Raw genomic sequence first — 21680 nt, 5'->3', positions numbered from 1 at the left:
TGTGTTAGAGTCTTACGTTACCCAGCCTTAAAAATATGCCTACGCAGCTTATGAGTTCTTCTCAGCTGCCTTGGAAAAGATCTAACCTTCACACAGATTCTTTCCTTCCAGGCTTGTTTGTCCCTCAGAAGGAATTTATTAGCATAAAGAGTGTACCTGCAATATAAAGTCCCTCAGTTGATGATTATTTTTTTTTCCTTTCTAAATTTAAAAATAAATGTTCAAGATTCTGTTTTTAATTTGAATCCATCATTACGAGAACAAAGAACCATATCCACTTTGGAAATCATATTCTGCACTTCTGCCGTAATTCCTACTGTATTCAGAACATTTGCTAAGAATTTTTGTAACTAAAAGAAATTTAAGACTTTTTTTTTCCTCTGTTTCTGCCCTTCCCCGGTTAATTGCATTTGACATTTCAAGTGCAGAAAAGTAATTTCCACGTTTTAGATCTGACACAAAAACAGGAGAGAAAGAATCCATTCTGCCCACCACCCAGTTTTGACCATTTTTATGGGGAAAACCCACACCATCAGCAAGACAGAGAGAAGTCTGGAAGCTGAAATTGTTCATTTCTTTCATCTCTTGTTAGTTCATTCTCAAATGCAACTTCAAGTAGACCATTGCAGGAATGTGATAAACTTTTCCCTGCTCTATAATTTTATATGAAGTATGAGGGAGAGTGTCATTTTAGTTTCAAAAGTAACTCAGGTTGGAGGTAACTGGTTTAATGACAATCCTGTGCATCTAGGACATTGTTCTTGGTAGAAAATGTTGCCAAAAATAGGACTCCCTAGCAGTTGTGTGGTTTAGTCTTGTTGTTTGTTTTTTAGTTAATTAGTAACTTTTTTGCTTAGACCATCAAAGTTGGTTTTTAGAGCAGATGTGAGAAGCCAAGAACTCACTCTAGTTTGTTTTATTGCTCTTGCGCAGTTGATGAACTTCAAAAACGAATACAGCAGTCTGAAAATCCTGCACCACCGCCTCCACCGCCGCCTCCTCCTCCTCTTCCTCCTCCCCCTCCTCCTAACCCTATACGGTAAGTGCTTAAATCAAGGGTCACAGCATTAATGCTTTGCTGAAGCAGAGTACATTACATGAGCTTGCATCCAAGCAGGAAGAGTGTCTTTAAAGGAAAAAAGGCTTTCTCCACCTGTCTTGGTCTCTTTACCAGTAGGACACGCTCTGTGCCCCACCTGCCAACAGACTAACACCCTGACCGGTTTTGAACAGTGTCTGCCTTGCCAAGCCTAACGAATTGTCTAGACTGTGACTTTGGAGGAGGAGGGATACCTGTCTCCTCTAAATTTAGGAGATTATTTTTTTCTATTCACCTGATAGCTGTAATTATAGACTTGTGAAATGCTTGTCTGAATCGCCTGCTAAAAAAACCCCTTTGAACCAAAGGATATGTTGGATTACTGTGTGTCCCTTCCTGTCGGATACTGGTGATGAAAATGCAGACTCCATTTAGTTCCCACAATTGCTTTCATAAGTTAAAAAGAAAAAACAAAAACCCCGAAAATCACCACCCCATCATCAAGCAGGTTTGGGTGAAATTATCAACATTACGCCTGTTTTTTGCAAAGGATTGTAAAAGAGGCTGACCAATATATGATGTATCGGGCATTAGACCCAAATTAACTAAGCCCTGAAGTGTGCTTAGTTAATTTTAGGAACTCAGCTAATCTTCATGTTGTCTGCTTGGTTTTAAAAATAAGTGGACTTTGATGACGCTTTCTAACCCTCTGTAATAGAAATTACTTACAGGACTCTTCTTAACTACCGTGTTAAATATATGAATAGAGATGATTAGTAGGGCGAATTCATCCCTTTGTGCTTCTTGCTTTGTTTTTAGAAATCTAAACTAAGCATGTTCTGAACAATTGTGTTTGGTCTTTTACTCCTTTTACGTCTGGTAACTCATTTGGCTTGCTTGCTTCTTCCTCACTAATGTGTAGCATGAATTAACTGTGTGGGGGTGCTGTGGTGGTTTTTTTTGTTTTGTTTAAGTTTGTGCCCTTTACTATTTGGAATAGATAACACTATTCATTTTAAGCCCTGTAGTAGCTAAATCAGAATATTTCCTTCATGCGCTGTGACCTTTATATGCATAGAGGTTGTTTCAGAGCCTAGGAACTGGATGCTGCTTTTTTCTGGGGCAGAGTTTTGACCCTTTATGTCAGGGAGGTCACTCTACTCCGTAAGAAACAATGTTCAGTAGGGAGTGACGCCCCACTGACACATCAGATGTGCATAGGAGCTTATACTTGGGCTTTAAGATGAATCATTTCCTTGCCTGGACTTTTACATTTTGACTGTAGTGAAGGGATAATTGTTTGACACTGTGAGAAGATTACAAACTTGGAGTTGGTGAGGAGATGCTGATCACCATATTTAAGTGTTCTCTGGAGAATACTACTTCACTTCAATATCTACAGCTCTTCCTTCCTTTTATTATGCCAGAGCAGCTTCAATTTGTCCTGTATCACAATGAGACACTGTCTTTTAATATTAAATCTTGGAGTGTTTTGATTTGCGCCTAGTGTCTGTTAAAAGAAATAAATTTCTCTGCTGCATTTTGATGGGAGGCGTTGTGGGGGGTAATTCAGTACATCTGTCTGCATTCAAGAACTGGTAGATGAGTCTTTTGTAAGTAGCTGTATAATCAGGTATAAGCAAGCTGTTTGTGTGTCATGTTCAAGTTCATTCTAACAGTGTGTAATACAGGACAGAATGACAATCTGCAGTTTCATTTTCCCCAAAGGTCTCTCATGTCAATGATTCGCAAGAGATCTCACTCCAACACCAATGTGAGCAAGAAGGAGAAACCTCCTCAGCAGGAGTCAGGTATGACTCATCCTTTCTCAAGTCATGCGGATTATTCACTAGGTACTGCAGATAAAGCTACTGAAAATGAACTGTGAGTACAGATAGTGATGCAAATGCTTATAATTATCAACATTAACAACTGCTCTCCATGTCCCAGCATACTCATCTACCTTGCAGTCCAGAAATGTGATTTCAGCCCAGTCACATGTGCTCTGAGATAGGAAGTGGTATCTTTGGCATTGTAGCTTTGGTACTGCAAGCTTCCTTAAGATCCCTAGCAAATTTGCGTAGCCCTCATAGCTGTCTATGCCCCCGCAACTGAGCTGGTGATCAGCATCCAATTTATTTTTTCCAAACGGATTTTAGTATGAACAATCTTTGAGGCTGCAGATCAAAAACCTAGCACTTGCTGTAACTGAAAAAAAGTTCTTATCTTCCTACTTCTGGCTCTTACGCTTATCAGATATGTCACTGAGCTGATTTCATTCACTGATGTGGCAGAAAAATGTATCTCCCCCCCCCCCCCCAGGGAGAGGGTGGTCATGTTTATTATTGGCTCACAGAAGGACCTGACAAGATAAGCTCTTAGCTGGGTACGGGGATGTGCTGGGTAAGATGGATGGGGAGAACAGGATGGTTTATCTTAGGCCCCATGCTGTTACACTGACTCTGTGCAGCTTGCTGAGCTGCAGCCGGGCAGTTTGGAACTGCGTGTAGTAGTTGCACTATAGCAGCGTTGAGAGGCTCAACCTATGCTTCTACACTGGAGACACTACAGCATGTAGCTGCAGCTGCAGCATGTCCAGGGCTTTGCACTTCCACAGGTTATCTGGAAGAGGCAGAAGAAGAAACCCAACAAGCATTAAGCTGAGAACAGGTTATATACAGGATAATACAGGGAAGTTTCCAACTTCCAAATGGCTTCTTGTTTGTGATTTCTTCCATCCAGAGCCTCTCCGCAGAGCTAGTTTGTTAAATGCTTCAGTTTTCATCCCTCAATTCATATCTTACGAAATCACCACTCAGAGTTGACTGTTAATGCTAATCCTTTAATGATACTGAAAACCTAAAACAAAACAGAGTCTTGCACTAAGGTGGCTCTGCATGCAAAGTAAGAGCTGAAATTGCCTTTTATTGTTGCTAATGGAAGCTGGAAACTTAGTAGGTTGAGAACAGGAGTTAAGTACGGATTTACAAATGATCATGAGTGCCTGAAGAGCTAGTTAGGCAAGTGTTGCCAGTTAAATAACCAAGGTTTTCCTCGCTGTTTCTCTCTTCCTTCTGAAACAGCAGGAGTTTGTTTGCAGTGAATTGCTTAACTCAGTTGCTGCCACTTAAACAAAGAAGGGGGCTGCAGAAGGGAACATGGCTGAAATTATAGGTATAGGGTATAACTGTTAAAGAAAAAATTGCTGTTAGCAGACTGTAACGGTATGTAAGCATGGCTGGATTGTTGGATGGGACCAACAGGCAGGAAGTGGGGGAAAGGAAGTATTACCCCTTCCATTTTTCAGGTGAGGAACTGAGGAATGGGGTGGCTTGGGCAGGTCCCTGGGGGAATCTTTGGGAACTGGTTACCAGTCTGAGAGAAATAAGGTTGTTGGTCTGGGTAAAATAATTAGAGAAGTGACCTTGTAGCAAGATCTCCGATGAAGAGTCAATCTTATATTTCAGTAAAAGTTCAGTTATGTTGCCTTCATTTATCAAGTTTCCTTACCTTGAAGCGTCCTAGATGTTTTGATTACACCTTTTTGTTGAGACTGTTACAAAAAGTGATTGCAGGAAATACTATGAAATTCACTGTAAGTTCTCTACACTCCATTCTTTCATTATTTATTAGCAAACTGTAACGGTTCTGACCTTTCTTCAATCACATATAAACTGCTTCTTCTCTTAATAGTTGAGCTGTTCTTAAAAAAAGGGGGAAAGTTCTTTCTTGATCTAGTAGTTATATCCAACTTGAGGCTTGTTTTGACCCTTGTTAAGAACTTAGAATGAGTGGTTTCTATCCCATACCACCAATTAAGCTTTTATATTTGAAACAGCCTGTTTGTGAAATTAAAGCCTGACATTAAATCGGCTTACAATACAGAAACTGCATTTCTATGAATCATCAATAGTACCCTGACAAGTGAGAGAGCGAAAGTCTATTTAAAATTCCTGTTATATAAGGTACAACACTGCAGCTTTGAATAGCGTCAACCATATTTCTCCATGTATCTGCTTTAAGTAGTCTTTTTTTTTCCCTTTTTGGTATGGCACGTTAAGTGTCTTTTGTTACATTATCCAGAACACTGAGAAGTTAACAGGTATTGTTTAGGTTCATCACACAGCTTCCCATTTCATCTGAATATTTTGCAGTCCTGATACTGAATCTCTTGAAAATCAGCAGGTTCCTTTCATGGTATTTAAATTTTGCCCTTTAACTTGGTACAGTATTCTTTAATGGTGTGTTTTTAGTTTGGTCTGAGATGTTGCTGTATCATTCCAGCAAGGTTCTTAAACCCGTGTGAAATACGAGACACATTTGGTAGTCCTGTAATGGGCTGCATACAGGCCTCGCCACGGGCCATTATCAACTTGTCCTGTGTCAGTGAAGCTGTGGAAATTTCTGCTGAGCCACAGTGAAGAGATACAGTGGAAGCGGGGCTGTGTTCTTCAGTCCTTGGTGCTTCAGCCTATAGCACTGAGCTTCTGCAACTCCCAAACAGGAGCTTTGCATTTTTCAGGATCTGTGCCCTGCTTCTGCCCAAACTTCTGCAGGCACTGCGGTTTGGCATCTGCGAAGTCCACGGCTGGATCTTCAATGTGTGTAGATTGGCATTTTATCCTTGAAGAGCTCGTGACAGTTTAGCTGATAGCAAAGATTGCTAATAGTGCTGAATCCAGAAACTAGAATCCCTGATAACTAGAGATGAGGTTGCTGGTTTCTGCTACTATGTAGAAAGAGGGAACACCTTTTAGATGTACGTAGTGTAAGGTAAAGTGCCTCTTTGTGATGGGGAAAACTAAGAGTAAGATAGTGGTTCTGTAAGAAAGAACAGCCTGTGAACAGCCCACTTATGAGAAGAAAAATAAGCCTATATATTTATGCTTATCATTTACATTTTTAATAAAACTGAGAAAAAGCATGGATTTGGATAGTACATGAGCAATATGCATCACACATACAGGCAGGAAGAACTACTGCAGGGACTATAACTAAGTACATCGTATATGCAAATGCCATTTCATCATTAAAACTAAATTATGGTTATGGTAACTGGCTATATATTGCAAGCAAGCTGTTTAGGAGGCTGTTTAACATGTTTTTCTCTTTGGACTATTTCTCTGTAGTTCATATCTGGAATGTGATATGCTCTTTGTTTTTTGGACCAGGTGAAGAAGTTACAGATCTGAAGAGACAAGCTGTTGAAGAAATGATGGACAGAATTAAAAAGGGAGTTCATCTGAGACCAGTCAACCAGTCAAGCAGACCTAAAACAAAGGTTTGGAATAAATAGCAGAGCAATAATATTAGCTAAGTACAGTAATTTACACTGAAAATAAATCAGGCTTTCTGTAAGACATTCAAAAGAATACATTTGCCTCACTCACCTCATTTGCTTTGCTTGATTTTTTTAATAAAATGAATTAGAGCAGCATATATCTGAAGAACAGAAAAAGAAGTTGAAGCCTACAGTAAGTAAATAGAAGCCCAGTTTCTTTGACACAGAAAGGAACTGAAAGCAAGCATCTTGTAAATAAACAGCTACTGAGAAACTAAAAGCACAGAGGGAATAAGTGGATTGGGTAAAGGGCGTGATCAAGAAGTAGACTGTATTTAGCAGTATTTCTTCCTTTTATGCAACACTTAGCACTAATACACGAATGTGGCTACTATAAAATATTGCTTACCATCTTCGTAAAAGCGTAATCTTTCTTTATGTATAGGCTGTGATTCACTGTGTTATGAGCTAAGACTCTCCGCTTCATCTATATAAGAAAATAGATTGTATGTTAGCCATGTGCCCATGAGAGGAGAGAGCAGAGGAACATAATACAACTGCATGCCTGTGCAGTAGACCCTTGTGCGACATCTGTCTTCAAGTATAAAGTCTGTCATGGGCCATTTCATGTGTTTTTTAACATGTATGTGTTGTGTTTGTTTACAGCCAGAAACACCAAAGCCCTCTGAAAGTGCAATGAAAGAATTAAAAGGGATTCTGGTAAGAAAACTTGTAGTTTATATTTCAGTTTTTTCTTCTCATTGAGCTGACAGGGCCTTCTGTGCAAAATAGCCAAGTATTTGAAAGTTCTGCATTAGTGTTTTGGTTTGAAGCTGCAGAGCAGTTTTGGAGTGAATCCCCTGATTCCCCTTTTGACTTTGGTCTGAAAGATTGGTTTTGGTCTTGCTAACAGAATTCATTTTGGTGAAACCTAGCCTGTTAACTCTGCTCTGGATTTGTATGTTTCTGCCACTAGAGGGGATGTTATGGTCTGTACCTGCCATAGATCCTTTGGAAACTTCCAAGTACTCACAGTGGGGATGCTTAGGGAGGGAGAGGCAGCTGGATAAATCTAGCCCAAAGTAAAGCCCCTGAACTGCACATACAGTAGATGTAGGGTTCTCATCATCAACTGCTTTGAACTCCTGCTCTCTCCTGAGGCTCCAAATTTCTTGGTAGCGTAGACATAGCCTAAATAGAGCAAGAGGTCTCTAGTCTGTCTACATTTATATGTAGAAAAATTGATTCTGAATAGCTGTCCACGTACCCATTTATCACTAAATAAAAACATTAGGCTTGTGTTTGGTCCTGCTCAGAGCAATGTGCTATTTGCTGCTGGTCTGTCCTTTACTCGTATGTTGCGTCGCTTATTTAACTGGTTGTTTCTTTCTCACAAGTGCTAAAATTGTATCGAGCAGTCAGAAGGAGCTGTAGTTCTTGCTCCCTGACTTCTGTGACCCTGAAGCTTTTAAAGTTGAAGTGCAACTTTGGCACATCAGGTGAAATTTTGCCTTTGTAAGGTGAAAAACAGTGAAATTCTGCCCATATTGAAGCAAAATGCTTCACGTCCACTCCACAGAAGGTAAGGCTAATCATTCTAATCATCCATGATAGCACCTGAACAGCCTTTATAAAAATAGCTTCAGTATTGTGTTGGGTGGTGCAAGACAGTACAGCAAAGAGTGTAGCCGCAGCCTGTGCTGTGATTTTAAAATCCCGAGTGTGGCACCAATGACATGTTAAACTTACTGTTTGCCAGTCACATGAAAGCAGGGGAAGAAGGGAAGAAGTGATCTAGAGAGCCTCCAGACCTTAATGCCGAGCTCTAATTAGAGGGACACATAATGAAATGTGGAGGTAAATAGAAAAGGAGTAAAATGCAACACGGAGATTATGTTTTAAATGGAACTCCGTAAGTGTATGGATAGTTTGGTATGGTGTGCTGTTTGGACCAGTGAGGGCTGGACTTAACGATCCTGCCGAAGGTCCTTTCGTTTTCTAATGGCTGTTTTCTTTCTTTGACACTGTATCGCTGACATCAGGGGAGACTTGATTACATACTTCAGAGGGAGCAGAAACAAACCTACAGTCACTGTACTTCTGTATCTAGCTTGTTGCTTTTGAGCCCTCAGGATATTTGCAGTATAAGACAAGCTATATAAAATCCAATTCCAGTCTGTTCTTGAGACCAATCATTATGCACAGTCAGACAACAAACATGGGGGTGGGATGTGATGGAGTAAACATTTGTTGTTACGATGCTAATTATGCATTTCATGTAGATCTCCATATAATTGTTACAAACAAAACACATTTATGTTCTGTAAATTGCAGAGTTTGAGTGACTCCATTGCACAAGTTGCTTTCGTACGTGTACGTTTGTACAGATCTGGAGCATACTACTCATTAATAATGTACCTGCTCAGTTAAATTTCAAATAGTTGCCAAAGAAAATACTTTAAGTTTTGGGCGGGGGTGAAGAATTAGTAGCTGAAAGTAGTACAGCTTTTGGAACTTGCGATGCCATTTCTTTTTGTCATTTGCTATTTCTGCTCAGAAGTTACGTGCTTGTCAACAAAAGATGTTAAGAATATGTTATTTATGCTCTGGATAAATATATGACACGTTTTGGAAGGCTGAATAAACGGGATTCCTGGGGATTCCTAAAGATGGCAGGACTCGGGGAGAATGAAATAGTACATGGGTCCCAAATTTTCAGTTGCATTGTAAGTGCTTTGGGGAAATTTTACAGTCAAGTGGGTGCCTGATCTAGTAACTGATTCTTGTCAGTTGGGAAATGCATGCAGTATGCACTATGTGCATGTTAAAATGTGGGCAATTTTGGGAGGTTTCAGGCTTTGATCGAAGCCTTTTTTTAAAAAAAAATTCCTTAAGAAAAGTGCTGCTGGATTTGCAGCTTAGCTGATACAAAATACTAACCTTGGCATAAGGCAGTAATAGCATGGATTTCTATTTTGTATGTAAAAAAACCATTTCAACTCGAGGTCTAATCCTGTATGTAAGAGAAACCATGAAGTATGTGGACATAGGCTCAGGTTTATGCCAGATCAGCTAGATTATAGGATATAATAACATGCTGCAGTTGCAGCTAGTGCATACTGACTTCTGCAGGTATGTGTACACACCAGGATGCAGCAACACAGGACCATGCTAAAATATAAAATATGCTGGAGCGGTAAAATATGGATCTTTGGCTTTTTGCTAATAGAGGTTAATTATGGGCATGATAATGCTCTAGCGGTTTTTCGAGATCCTTTAAATATTAAGATGGAGGAAGTTGGCAGTTCCCTGCAAACATCAGAGTTTGTTCATTAATGATCCAGACCATCTTTCTTAAGCCTGATATCAACCCTCTAAGGTGTAGGTAAGTATGGTTAATCCCTACATTGGGAAATCCAAGTAAGGGGAGGAGTGGTGAGCCAAGCCCCAGATGCTCTCTGTTGTACTAAAGAGGGAGCTTCGCACACTGGTCTAGAACTGCAGTTGCTTTTCTGCTGTTTAAAAGGTTCTCGCATTGTGCATATGGGAGGTTTGGCAAGGCATAATATATCCTCAGAGAGCTTTTCAGGCCTGTTTCTTGCTGTAGGAAACATTGAACAAATCCACTAGTTCCCGAAGCTTGAAGTCCCTTGAAACAGACAGCAGTGAAACAGAGCTGGAACGAGTTCTGCGCCGCCGGAAAGTGACCACTGACCAGGACAGTGGCAGTAAGTGGCTGGACTCCTTCGTAGTCTTCTTCCTCTCCCTGCATTAAGTGACTCTTGAAGCTTTACTTTCTCTTCCAGACCATTGCCATTTCAGCCATTACGGAGAACCCTGCTTACTTCTACAGTGACTCACTTCCCCGTTGCACCTGTCGCTTTTCATCCCCATTTTCTCCAAGAGATGCCTCTGTCAGGATTTTCTGCGCACACAGCCATATATACACAGGTTCCTCGGTCCTGCCTGGAGCTCAGACATTGTTATTGGAGTTAATAGTCTCAGTGTACCGTGAAAATACCCTTGAAAGTAATGGTAACCAGAGAAATGAGGGTTTAGGACTAACGGCTTGAATTAACCTCTTCTGCAGAGCAAGGGTCTGCAGTTTTTAAGCTATGCTTTCCTTACAGATGATGATAGTAACTGTTGATGTTCTGCCTGGTTAGAAACACAGTCTGTGCAAGTGTAAGTCCATGCCATAGTCGCTGCGGATGTGGCTGGTTTTAATGTCACTGTATGGTTTTAGCTTGGACTTTGTAGATAGACAGTTCACTGACTACTCATTAGTACGAGAACAGGCTTTTTTGTCATTGGGCTGGCTCTTGCTCCAGCTGCTCTTCAGGCTGGGAGAGCGCTGGCAAGTTGTGACTCGGTAGTGCTGTGTGGGCAGCAGGACTTACCATCCCATAAGGCAAGGGGATTGAGTGCACGACTGTGTCAATATAGCAAGCCTTGCTTGGGTTAATCTTGCGGGGGAGAGCAGAAGCTGCAAGTACGGTATTTGATGCTCTCCATGCACTGGAGCTGTTTGTTAAAATTCCATTTTGATTTCTGCAGTTAGCTTGAATTCTGCTGTGCTTATGTGTTGTTTCTAGACCAGTCAATCTGGATAACAGAAGCATTAAACTTTCTTTGGGTTTTAGGTCCCACTGGAATCTTGGCCACATCAGAATCAAAATCTCTGCCTGTGCTAGGTTCGGGAGCCAGTGCTGCACAAACAGCGTTGAACAAGAAAGACCTGGAGACAGAATTCAGTTCCAAAGTACCCGACTCAGGTCCTGTCTCTAACCAGCTTAAGGGTGTCACGGGCTCCAAGCCTACATTACAGTAAGTAGAATATGGATTTCTAGATATATTTTAGTACCAGATCTGTTTAGCTGGTCCATTTTGAAAGTGATTTAATATCAGTTTTGGTTAACAGGATAAATACATAGTCTGCAGCTGTTTACCACTGACTCCTCAAATATTTGCAGTCTCATGTGGAAGTAGAAACCGAATTCTCTGTAATAAAGTTCTTTTCCTGCAAAATCTGTGAACATTCTTCAAAAAAAAAAGTTCATCTTCTCTGACAAAAAAAAAAGAACTCAAGAGTTTTTGAGGAATAGCAAGGTTGAGGTTTTTTTCCATATCCTGAAGAGAAGAGGGATGATAGTTATATAGTTACCTCTTGATTTTAAAAAAGGTAGTTCTAGCACAATATTTTAAAATATTTTTTAAAATAGAATCATGTAAGTCATATTGGTCTGTATGCAGGTGTGCAGGGCAGTTTCTGTTGGACCGAAACAAGTCCTGACTATTACTCTTAAATGTTTGTTGGTAAAAATTCTGAATTACCTGGAAATCTAAAGATTAAGATTCTTTTAAAAAAAAAAAAAAAAAAAAAAAATACAGTTAGTGCTGCATTTGCACAGATGGGCAGAAGAATCTTCCGTCACAACAGATTGAAGACCCAAGGTGCCAGTTAAGCATCAAAGAGTTAAACCTGCTTCAGAAATATTTATTTCAGACAGATCCCGTGCAGGATTGGTTTGGTTTACAACAATACCAAGCTCCTTTTGAAATGAGGCTGTGCACTTGCTTCAGTTCCCTTGCCAGGTTGTTTGTCAGTTTGTCACTTCAAGAAAAGGAAATAGATGAGACAAATCAGATCGGCAGAATATTGTAATCATGGCTAATTAAGCAGCTTTCCTGCTCTATCAGTTAAAAAATACCACCAGTACCAATTCTAGCAAGTCTCCATTGCTTGGTTCAAAGGAGTAAGCCACGATAAATGAGCTGGAAATTCAGTTCGCATCTATTTTTATGAACTGATATTTACTTCACGCTCCTGCAGGTACTTTTATAATTTGTTTTTGAATGGATAAAGAGCCCAACTTCCTTTTGTACCCCACAGTTTTATTTAATTCACACTGAGTTTTAAAAGCAGAATGCCTTTTCCAATCATATGTATTTTCCCCTTTTATTTCATTTAAGTATCTAGATAGAAGATCTAGATAATCTTCATTTTAATTTAATCAGAAAGATGATGATTTGTCGAACAGTTAATTTGACATGAATAGTGCCATTGCATTTTCTTGAACTGCTACCCTGTCAGAAAGGTGAGGTTGTTCCTGAAAAATACTGTGTTTGTAGTTTGTGGATTTCTACAATTTTCAACAGATAACCTTAATTAGAAAATACAGCAACTCCTACCACCTTTTGTCTACTTTTATTCCACCAAACTAAGTGGAAATTGCATTTACAAGAAAGGAAATGAAATAATTGCATGCCCCAAGGTCTCGCAGAATGCGTGGTGAATTGACAGTGAAAAGGATCTTGTGTTGACAGTCACAGTTGTTATGTGTTATAAAAGCATATGTGAAGCTCAATTTATTTCTCAGCTTGCCTATTCAGTGACATCCTAAAAGACACATTTCACTCTAATTTATCTGTTTAAAGCATTAAAACAAATGTGGTGGGCCAGATTCCTTAGTGCTGCAGGGCTTCTTTGCACCGAGTCACTGGTGTAAACCTGCTTAATTGGAAAGGCCCATCATTGAGGACGGTTTTCCAGCGAGAGAGAAGGCGCTGGGGCTCTCATGCTCTTCTGCCGCTGGGCTGGCAGGGAGGAGCAGAAATAAAGATGCTTCGTACCATGTTGAAGTGCAATTACTTTTCTTCTTTCTCCTGGGTACTGTTTGCAGCAAAGGTTGGTAGAAGCAGCCTCCAGACTCCAAGGTGTGTAAGCGCTGTTTTGAAACAGGGCTCATTTGAAGCAGACTTCAGAAGGAAGTTCATTTGTCTAACATGTCTGACTTCTTGGCTCTGTAATCAGGCAGTTTTATGGGCTTCCCTGGGTACATCTATACTAGCAGTTTAGTTTGGATCAGCAGAGCACTTCTGAAGCAAATCTCCCGATTGTCGCCATTTGCTATGCTTTGATGTGTATCCTGGAGAGGTCTTTAGTGCATAAACTGGATCCCTGGATTCGTTGGATGAGTGAAACTAAACCAGAAGACGTGATCCAGCCTTTAGTGGCTGCCCCGGCGGCCACACGAGAGCTAGTTCAGTGAATAACCCCCCTGAAACGTGTGTTACGAGGACATCGGTCTGAAGCACGGGCTGTTTCCCTCTACATGTCTGCTCCTGTTGCACCACACTATTTCCTAAAGTAGACCGTGTTAACTAAACAAACAATATGCTGCTTTGACCAGATACCCTAAATGACAAAGGCATACAAAAGATTTATTGTGGCAGCTCTTCTCCTTATTCATACCTGAGGTAAAAGGATGCAGCTGTCTCATCATTTGCAATTCCTTGAAATCTGACAAAGGTGTGACCTGCTTCAACTGCTTGCAGCAGCCAAGCAAATTTTTTATAGCACAGTAAAGGATTGCATGTCTCATAATTACCAGGTGTCTCTTGCAGTGCAGTATGTATTCTTTTTTTCTTCACCTAGATTTTAATGTACAGCTTCCTATAGAAAACCTTAGGAATAGTTGTGCATGAGCTATTTCTCTTTGCTGCACCATCCAATTACTAAGGCTTGTAATCTGAAGGAGGAGGTAATACTTACAGACATTTAAATGCGAACAGCCCTATTCATCATTCTTTATTCACGTTGAGTAACAGTTGAGCACACCTGTTCTCATGGAGAAAGAAGGTCACGCCTTTGAAAAAGACCCAGTCTTGAAAATGTGTCTGTGAACAATACATAGAGAGAAGTCAGCTCACTGAGTAAAATCCTGGATCCTCCCCGCCCCCAAGTCAGTGACAATCTAACCTAAATACGCATGGGGTGAGGAATTTCAGTCTTTGGTTGAAGCAGGACTCCGCATGTCATACGGTTACTCCTGGGGTTAAGTGTTACCAAAGCACTGGCCCCCAGCTGAATCAGCTGGGCCACTCGTGTGAGTTGCCAAAGGAGGGATTGTGGAAAAGGGCTGTAACATCGACAAATACGGGTTGATTCTGAAATTTCCCCGCCATCAAACTAAGTGATGACAGCTCAGAGAAATTAATTCAGAAGAAAAATTTGGGTTTCGAACCACTAGGTGAGGTGTTATTTCAGTGCAGGAGATTGTTAGAAGGGTCTGAAGCCATTAAGCAGATGATTTGGAATGTGTGAAGTTTCGCTGAGGTGGTGCTGAGGGGAAGACATCAATAATGTGTGTCCTATAGAGAAATGGAGGCCTTACCTCAGTATTCAGGTAACTTCCTCTGCAAATCTCTTCCCAAATGTTTAACCCAGCATGAGTGTAATTCTGTGACAATTGCTTAGAAGAGAATAGGTGACAATTTAGTTCCCCTGGGAGCAAAGAAAGTTCCCGTGACTCCCTGCGGTGTGTAGACACAGAAGGGAAAGGTGTGTCTGGCTCTGCCCCTGGGTTTTGGGGGATTTTTTTTTTTTTCCCCAGCACTTTGTAAACATTTTGTTTCTGGGCAGCAGAGTTCTCTGCTAACGGAGTGAACCACAGGGAGGGTTAGTCTTAATCTGATGATTTTATACAATTAAAGGATTTGTCCTCCTTCTCCTGGCTGTAATCTTAGTACCCCTGAATCATCTACCAGCTCTGCGGGAAGCAGCTCAGCCTCAGCTGGACAGAACTGCAAAGGCTTTCTAGTGCAGCTTGAAGGTGGGCAATTTAGTTTGAACCACAAATGAAGAAAACAATGAGATGTTCTGGAAGTTTGAGGTCTCCTCAATTTTAACCGTTTTAAAAGCTACTGTCACACGTTTTTCTTAGACTGTACCTTTTGTGCGTGCTCTCAGTGCAGGTAGAAGCTCTCCGAGATTCTTCATTTAAATGAATTTGCCAATCTTTTTGAGCATTTTCAAAAAAGCACCTAAAAATGGGAACAATTTCCTATGGCTTGATCCAGCATACTAAAGATTGTCTGCAGTTCCCTTCTGCTTGCTGCTATGTTGACCACCTTTCTACTCAGCTAGATTTAGCAGGGGCATTCCTGAAATGGAGAAGGTTTCCTGCACTTTCTTCACAGATGTCTAGTACTGGTACTGTCAGAGGAGGTAACCAGCGGACTAATTCGCTAGTGTCACTGTTCGTATTCCCCGTAATTTCCTTTTGACAAATGCTGTAGTGTGATGGAATTTTTGTTCATTGAAGACTTTCAAGACTTGGAATTGGTGTATTTTTTACTGTTGTTCAGTATTAGCCTTTGGTCCTGTCTGTTGTATTCCCCTGCCTTGTTAAAAATTCTGAAATATTTAATAAACACATCTTGGCTTTTATTCTCGGTAAAAGTTTTTGAGGATAAAATTGACTCACCTCTTGTGGTCTGGCATGCAACAGACAGACCACGGTGGCACTCTGCCGAGCTGACACCCTCTCTCCTGTACAGGCTGACACCACGGGCTGGTTAGTCTGGGTCAGAGGCAGGACAGCTGAGCTGCTGTTACTTGGCAAACCCTCCTAGCATGGCAGTTTGGACAGGACATAGAGATTGGAGTATGAACCTTGTCGCACGAGTGATGTTTGTCCTCAGTTACAGGGATCTTGTAGGAAAATGGGAATGCTGGGGTCAGGGTGGGCGGTAGTTAGCCGAATAGCAAGCTATAACTGACATGCAGGCATGGTTTTCAAGCGTTATGAAGAAGCAACTGGTGGCAAACAACTGTCAAATTAGCGTTTCATACTTCAAATCTCATGTTTTGGTGAGTAAGGAATAGTAGTGGTGGAGTTCTATTTTGGTTTTGAAAGCAGTTTTGCTTTGAAGAAAGACGACAGCTATTTCAGCATCCTCGATTAGGGAGCTTGCTGAAAAGACCAAGTACACTAATTTGATGCCATGTTAGTGTTGGCTTTTGTAGCAGAAATGACTTCATTCACACCATCTCAGATACCAGGCAGAGTATCTACATGGAGTCTCCCACGTTTATACTATGTACTTGCAAAACCAGTCTTTGTTGGAATAGAGTTTTGCCAGTGTTTTCTAAATACGCTGTAATAAACGTGGATTTTCCTACAGTGTTTTCCTTGAATGGTTTCCTTTAGCATTCTGCTTTTACATACCATTAGGAAATTGGAAGGGACTTCATCCATTAAAATTTTCCATGATATTTATGTAAAATTCTGGTTTCTAATGGAAACATACTATAATGATTTCATGAATAGAGCATGGAGCAAGGTTAAATAATACCAAGGTTATAATATTAACCAGCGGAAACAAAGTCTGAGTCTCAGTTGACAAATCCGATCCTTGGTTTGTCCTTTTGTACTCCTACTGTAAATTATTTACAAAGGGCGCAGCAGTACTACTTCACAGACGGCCCGTCAGGCATAACCCTTTACTTTTACACCTTCTGTAGCTTCTGTAACTATAGAATAGTTATATATTATAGTTACATATAATGGAATATATTGCTTTTGATACTCTTCTATCACAACCAGTCCTCAGTACTGCATGGGACTTTGCATATCCCATGCAATTAAACAAAAATGCATTTATCATCTAAATCTGGATTTCACAGTACAGATTTTATGTGTTTAGCCATAAAAATATACACAAACTTATGAACAATTATGTATGAATGAGTACAATAGAACTGGGTTCTCAATTTCTGGCTTAAATATATAGTTGGACAAATAACAAGAATACTGATAACAACATTAACAATCTTAATGAGGGAAGAGCTTTGCATAGAGCTAAATGCAAATACCTTGGCTGGACAAATTTGTAATTGTTCAAAACTGTGGCTAACTATATCTGTACTAATTGCTTTTCCCAGCTTTATTTGTAGCAGTAAAACCTGTTTTTTGAAAGGGAGCACCAAAATTATGTTCATTCTTGCACTGAAACTTTCTTATGTCTGGATTCTGCTCTTGACAAACTATGGAAAAAGAGCTATGAATACCTGATAAATAGGGTTAATAATTTTTAACAATACCTCAGCTGTAACAGCAGCGCTGTCAGGCTGGTGCTGCAAACAGTGTAAAGGACTTGAAGAAGGGAATGCTAGTACAACGAAGTCTGAATAGTAATTCTTATTTTTATGCTTGAAACGCTGATTTAATCATTGGTTTTCTCCGTTAAACTACTTTATATCGACATCTTTCATTTTTCTGTCCTTTGAAGGTGGTAAATATGATTGCCGTTTTATCCATTTTTGTTATAAATGAAACAGACTTCAGAGCGTTTGGCTGTGCATCAGTTGTTGGAATGCTGCCATACACTAATGCAGACTCCCCACTGTGAGCCCAGTGAAGAATTATACTTTGATTCACCAGATTGTATTAAATAGTCCAGCTGTTGGGATTTGAAAGATAGTTACCTCCAAAGCGAAATAAAAATGAACTTGGCATTTATGGCTTTCACCATTTTTATAGGGTTGGGCAATCAGCTTTTCAGAGGTAGCACTTTTTAAAATAACCCTCTTCTGGTTACGCTGCTTTAAAAAGTTTAATTTGCTGTAACATTGAAAATACCGCACCTCGTATTTTCTGGAATGATTGGCAACTTTTGCATAAAATAAGCATTATGTTCCTTATGAAATCACTAGCTTCTGATGATAATCAAATGAGTCTGAAACTGTATCTATTAGCGCCAATTTCTGCATTAATTAACTTATACCAAAGTTCTAATGTTAGAGACAATTCTTGTAATTAAAGCTTGAACATGGAATTTCATTCGCTATATCCAGCGCTTCAGTAGCAAGCTGAGTGAATTTTTTCTGAAATGGAAAGTGCAACAACTGTTGTTTCTGTGATTATTTATTTGTTTTTAACCTGTACATTTACTCTCTCCCCGTCAGGTGGGAGCCAGTACCTTCTCCGCCCCACGGTCTTAATTGTTGAGTGGGGTGACCTCTTTTTTCCTTGTCATTTTCTCTAGGACAAAGACTGTCACAATAAAAGGCAGTTCAGAGCAGATGGATCCAGTAGCTGAATTTCTTTCTCTGGCTTCCGGTTGATTCTACTTTTTCCTTTCAAGGGTGTTATCTTAGCAGTACAGAAGGCCGTTCCTTATGAGTAAGCATGAAAATGTTTTAAAAAAACCCAACAAAATAAAAAAAAGGCTCTGGACTAGCAAACGCAGTTGCATTCAGCAGCTCTACAGTTAGGCTTCCCGGGAGCGCAGGGCCGCACGCCCACTGGTGCACGTAGGACCTTCTGGCGCTAAGGATTTTTGCACCTGTCCAGTTTGGTGGTTGTAGCTGTATTGGTGCGGATATCTATACGGTGTTCATACCATTGTGTAAGGCCCTGCCTAAAGGTGGGCGGAGTACGTGCCTGTGACTGCCCTCTAAGCATGCCTGGTTACATGCCCTCAGGCGCACAGGGCCAACAGGCTCTGGAAAGGACGGTGGAGGAGGTATAAACTCATGCTTGTAAGCTGCCTGTCTGCCCATACAGCAGCGTCAAGATGGCATAGGATCTGCCACTTGTTCAGGTCGTGCTTTCCCAGCGTTTGCCTCGCTCTCTGCTGGTGCATTCTAGCTAATCTAAGGATTTTCCTGCACGTTTTCAACACTAGTACAAGCTTTTGAATATAGACAAGTGCTTTCAGTGTTTATAGCGTGATGCCAGCCTCGACAAATAACCCTGGTGTCTCTGACCTTTCCTTCCTCTCTCCCCGCTCAGAGGGCTTTTTACCCGCAAGAATCCCGGCGCTGCAAGCAATCAAGACGTAACCCCATTTCTGCAGTACAAGATGTAGGTCTAATGCCCTCTGTATTTCAGCAAATCCAGTCGGTGAATTCTCAGAAATCATTTGCACTTGCTCCCAGTGAGACCACTAGCAGCCTCTTGGTGCTGAGCCACGGCGGAAAATCTGGTTACGCTGCCTCTACCTCCCTGTCATACGGTAGAGTGTGGTACAGTGAAAGCCCTGTGCAAGCTGCTCTGGGATGCAGGTGTGGAGAAGAAGCCATGTTCTCCTTTCAGGCCGCAGGACCATTAGCCTACAGGCTACGGGAACTGGTAGCGTTTTCTCTGGGTGCAACTGCCCTGTTGGACATGGGGGAACCTAAATCCAGCTCCGAGATGAGCAGAGAGAAAATAAATTCTTAAGACTTTAAACTGATTCTTTCATAGTCTAGGGATTTTTTCACTGCTTTATAAGTTTGTTTTTCCTGTTAAATACCTTCCATTGCTAGCTTAACAGATGATCCAGGAGAGGTAATGTGACTGCTGCATTTTGTGAACTACAATCTGTATGTAACAGCTGTAAATCTAGAAATCTCTTCACTAGTTTAGTAGTCCTGTACTGGTCATACGTGCTACTAGTAACAGAAATGCTTTTCTGTGTGTTTATATTCTTTCTCCTAAATATGTGAACTCTTATCTGTATTCATATATTTATTCTTTTTCCTTTAGACCAACTAGTCATACGGAATTTACAAGAAAAGCTTCTAGCAGTGAAAAAGAGACGGAATCCATTGTAGTTTTAGATCCTGTTTCCACCAGTGGGGATCAGACGTCTGAAAACACGCTGAATCAGAACAAAATCGAAGAACAAAAAAGCAAGCCGCCGCATAAAGAAACGAATGCTGAGAAAATAAAAGAAACAGACAGTTCTAACTGTTAATTGCTGTTCTGAAAGGCTGTAACTTTCGGGAATCCTTATCTGGACATGTAAATTGCTTAGGTGTGTTACTAGGGGCTACGGTCTGTACTCCAAACCATTTTCGATAATAGATTGAAATGGTCTTTCATATGCAGTTTTGTTACATGCATTAAAGTGTTAAATAACTATGTATCACTCAAAATCCCTTTCCCATTTTAATTTCCCAGGTAGGGTTAGTATTTTCTTAGCTATTGTCAGTTACTTTTTCTTTAAAACTGTATTTGAAAAGGCTTTTTTAATTATTCTTTTGTTAAGAAGGTACCTTGTTAAAGGTCCATTCTAAAGCTTGCCGGAAGCCCCTTGCATCCCTCTTGAACTGGACAGGTTTGGGTTTGACCCTATGAAGGTGATTACACACACATCAGCTTTAGTATGGGGGCTACTACTAATAATTGAAAAATCAGGTTTTAGACACATTGCTTTAAAAATATTTTGATATCTACTTAAACCAAGATCTTGTAGGTCTCCGTACTGCTGTCTCCACACACGCTCTTTTGAGGAAATTAAAAGCACAAGCATAACACTTATGTTTCAGTTCAGATTCCCCAGTGGACAGCTAGCCCAAAGACTGAAAAGCAGAGGCAGTGCAGCATGTCATTTTGGTACCAAGAGTTTTGGTAACGATGGCCAAAGTCAGAAGTTCATGGGTTGAGATTGGTGCTCTCATGTGGATGAAAAGCTTTTCAAAGGAGGACGTACCTCCTGTTTTTTGTTTCAATGTTGCATAGCAAAGTTTGGAACTGCTGCAACAGCAGTCTGTATTTGCTGCTGCAAAAAATAAGTTACCCTAGGCTCTCGTGAGTACGGAGTACCTTTGGGATTCAGTCATTCTAGGATTGCAAGTTATTTGGAATCAACATTTTGAGCACTTCCAGCTGAAATCTCGCAACACTAACAAATAAGGCTTTGCTTTGAACCTGCTACACACCAGTGGCATTAATTTCTTTATTAGATAACACTTCAGATGTCTCTATTTGATGACACAAATCCCAGTATCCCTCAGCCCTTATTTCCTATGAAGACAGTGAAATAGGTACACAATTGATTTGCTCCACTGCCAATTCACATTCCATGGTAGTCTCTTCTTAAATTCAACACAGTATCTCATTCTTTTATAGTGAACCAACAAATGTAATCAGGGATTTACCTAAAGATCGGTGTAACTGAAATTGGGTGGTCAAGTACTTGAATGCACTTGGATTATTTTCTATTTAATGATTTGAAACAGTGATAGTATTGAAGGATGAATGTTCTGAGTTTGTTGGTTTGGCTCTGCATGCAACTGTCTGGTGCTTTTCCTAAAAATAAAGTGATAGTAACGAGTGTGCTGGTTTCACATCTTTTTTGGTGTTTTTTGCATGTTTGCTAAGAAAATCTTGGACTTGATCCAATTACTGAACTACATATAATTCCTAAACTTGGGGAAATTTGTCTCTCATCGATATCTTCATTTCTGGGGGGGAGGTTGGTTCTGGTGGTTAATTTTTCACTTGGGTATGTGTTACACTGAATTTAAAATGCAATGTTTTATATATGTATTTTTCCTCAAATTATTGCTGCTGTATTATATGTTCAAATTATACAAACCCCAGAAGGTTTTTAAGAAGTATGTCTTTTACTTAAACTGTTTGTTACCTAGGACATAAATTATTTATTTATCTTTTCACTGTTGCTTATTAAAAAGACTCCTGACAAGTTTCCCAGACCTTGTGAAATTGACTTGTTATTCCCTGCCTCCGACTGAAGCAAGCCTCCTAGCGATGCCAGTGACGGCTTTGTGCCCTACATTTGGGG

The 21680-nt window shown here is 40.4% G+C and overlaps 1 protein-coding gene across 5 annotated transcripts in view; it reads left to right on the top strand.

Moving 5' to 3' along the window:
- Nucleotides 1-21589, top strand: part of SHTN1 (shootin 1) — a 68570-nt gene extending 46981 nt beyond the window's left edge. For 4 of the 5 annotated variants that reach the window (XM_076339094.1, XM_076339097.1, XM_076339096.1 and 1 more), the window contains 7 exons: nucleotides 934-1039; nucleotides 2768-2850; nucleotides 6211-6320; nucleotides 6987-7040; nucleotides 9928-10048; nucleotides 10964-11147; nucleotides 19637-21589. In XM_076339094.1, the coding sequence (XP_076195209.1) occupies nucleotides 934-1039; nucleotides 2768-2850; nucleotides 6211-6320; nucleotides 6987-7040; nucleotides 9928-10048; nucleotides 10964-11147; nucleotides 19637-19847 (869 nt within the window). In that variant the 3' untranslated portion in view covers nucleotides 19848-21589. The remainder of the gene's footprint in view (nucleotides 1-933; nucleotides 1040-2767; nucleotides 2851-6210; nucleotides 6321-6986; nucleotides 7041-9927; nucleotides 10049-10963; nucleotides 11148-19636) is intronic. The other variant, XM_076339095.1, reaches the window with a different exon arrangement.
- The last annotated feature ends 91 nt before the right edge of the window (nucleotides 21590-21680 follow it).

This window comes from Aptenodytes patagonicus, chromosome 5 (genome assembly GCF_965638725.1).
Source record: "Aptenodytes patagonicus chromosome 5, bAptPat1.pri.cur, whole genome shotgun sequence".
NCBI classification, from domain to species: domain Eukaryota; kingdom Metazoa; phylum Chordata; class Aves; order Sphenisciformes; family Spheniscidae; genus Aptenodytes; species Aptenodytes patagonicus.
The sequence above is the reverse complement of the archived record's forward strand: the minus strand, read 5'-3'. Positions and strand labels throughout refer to the sequence as shown.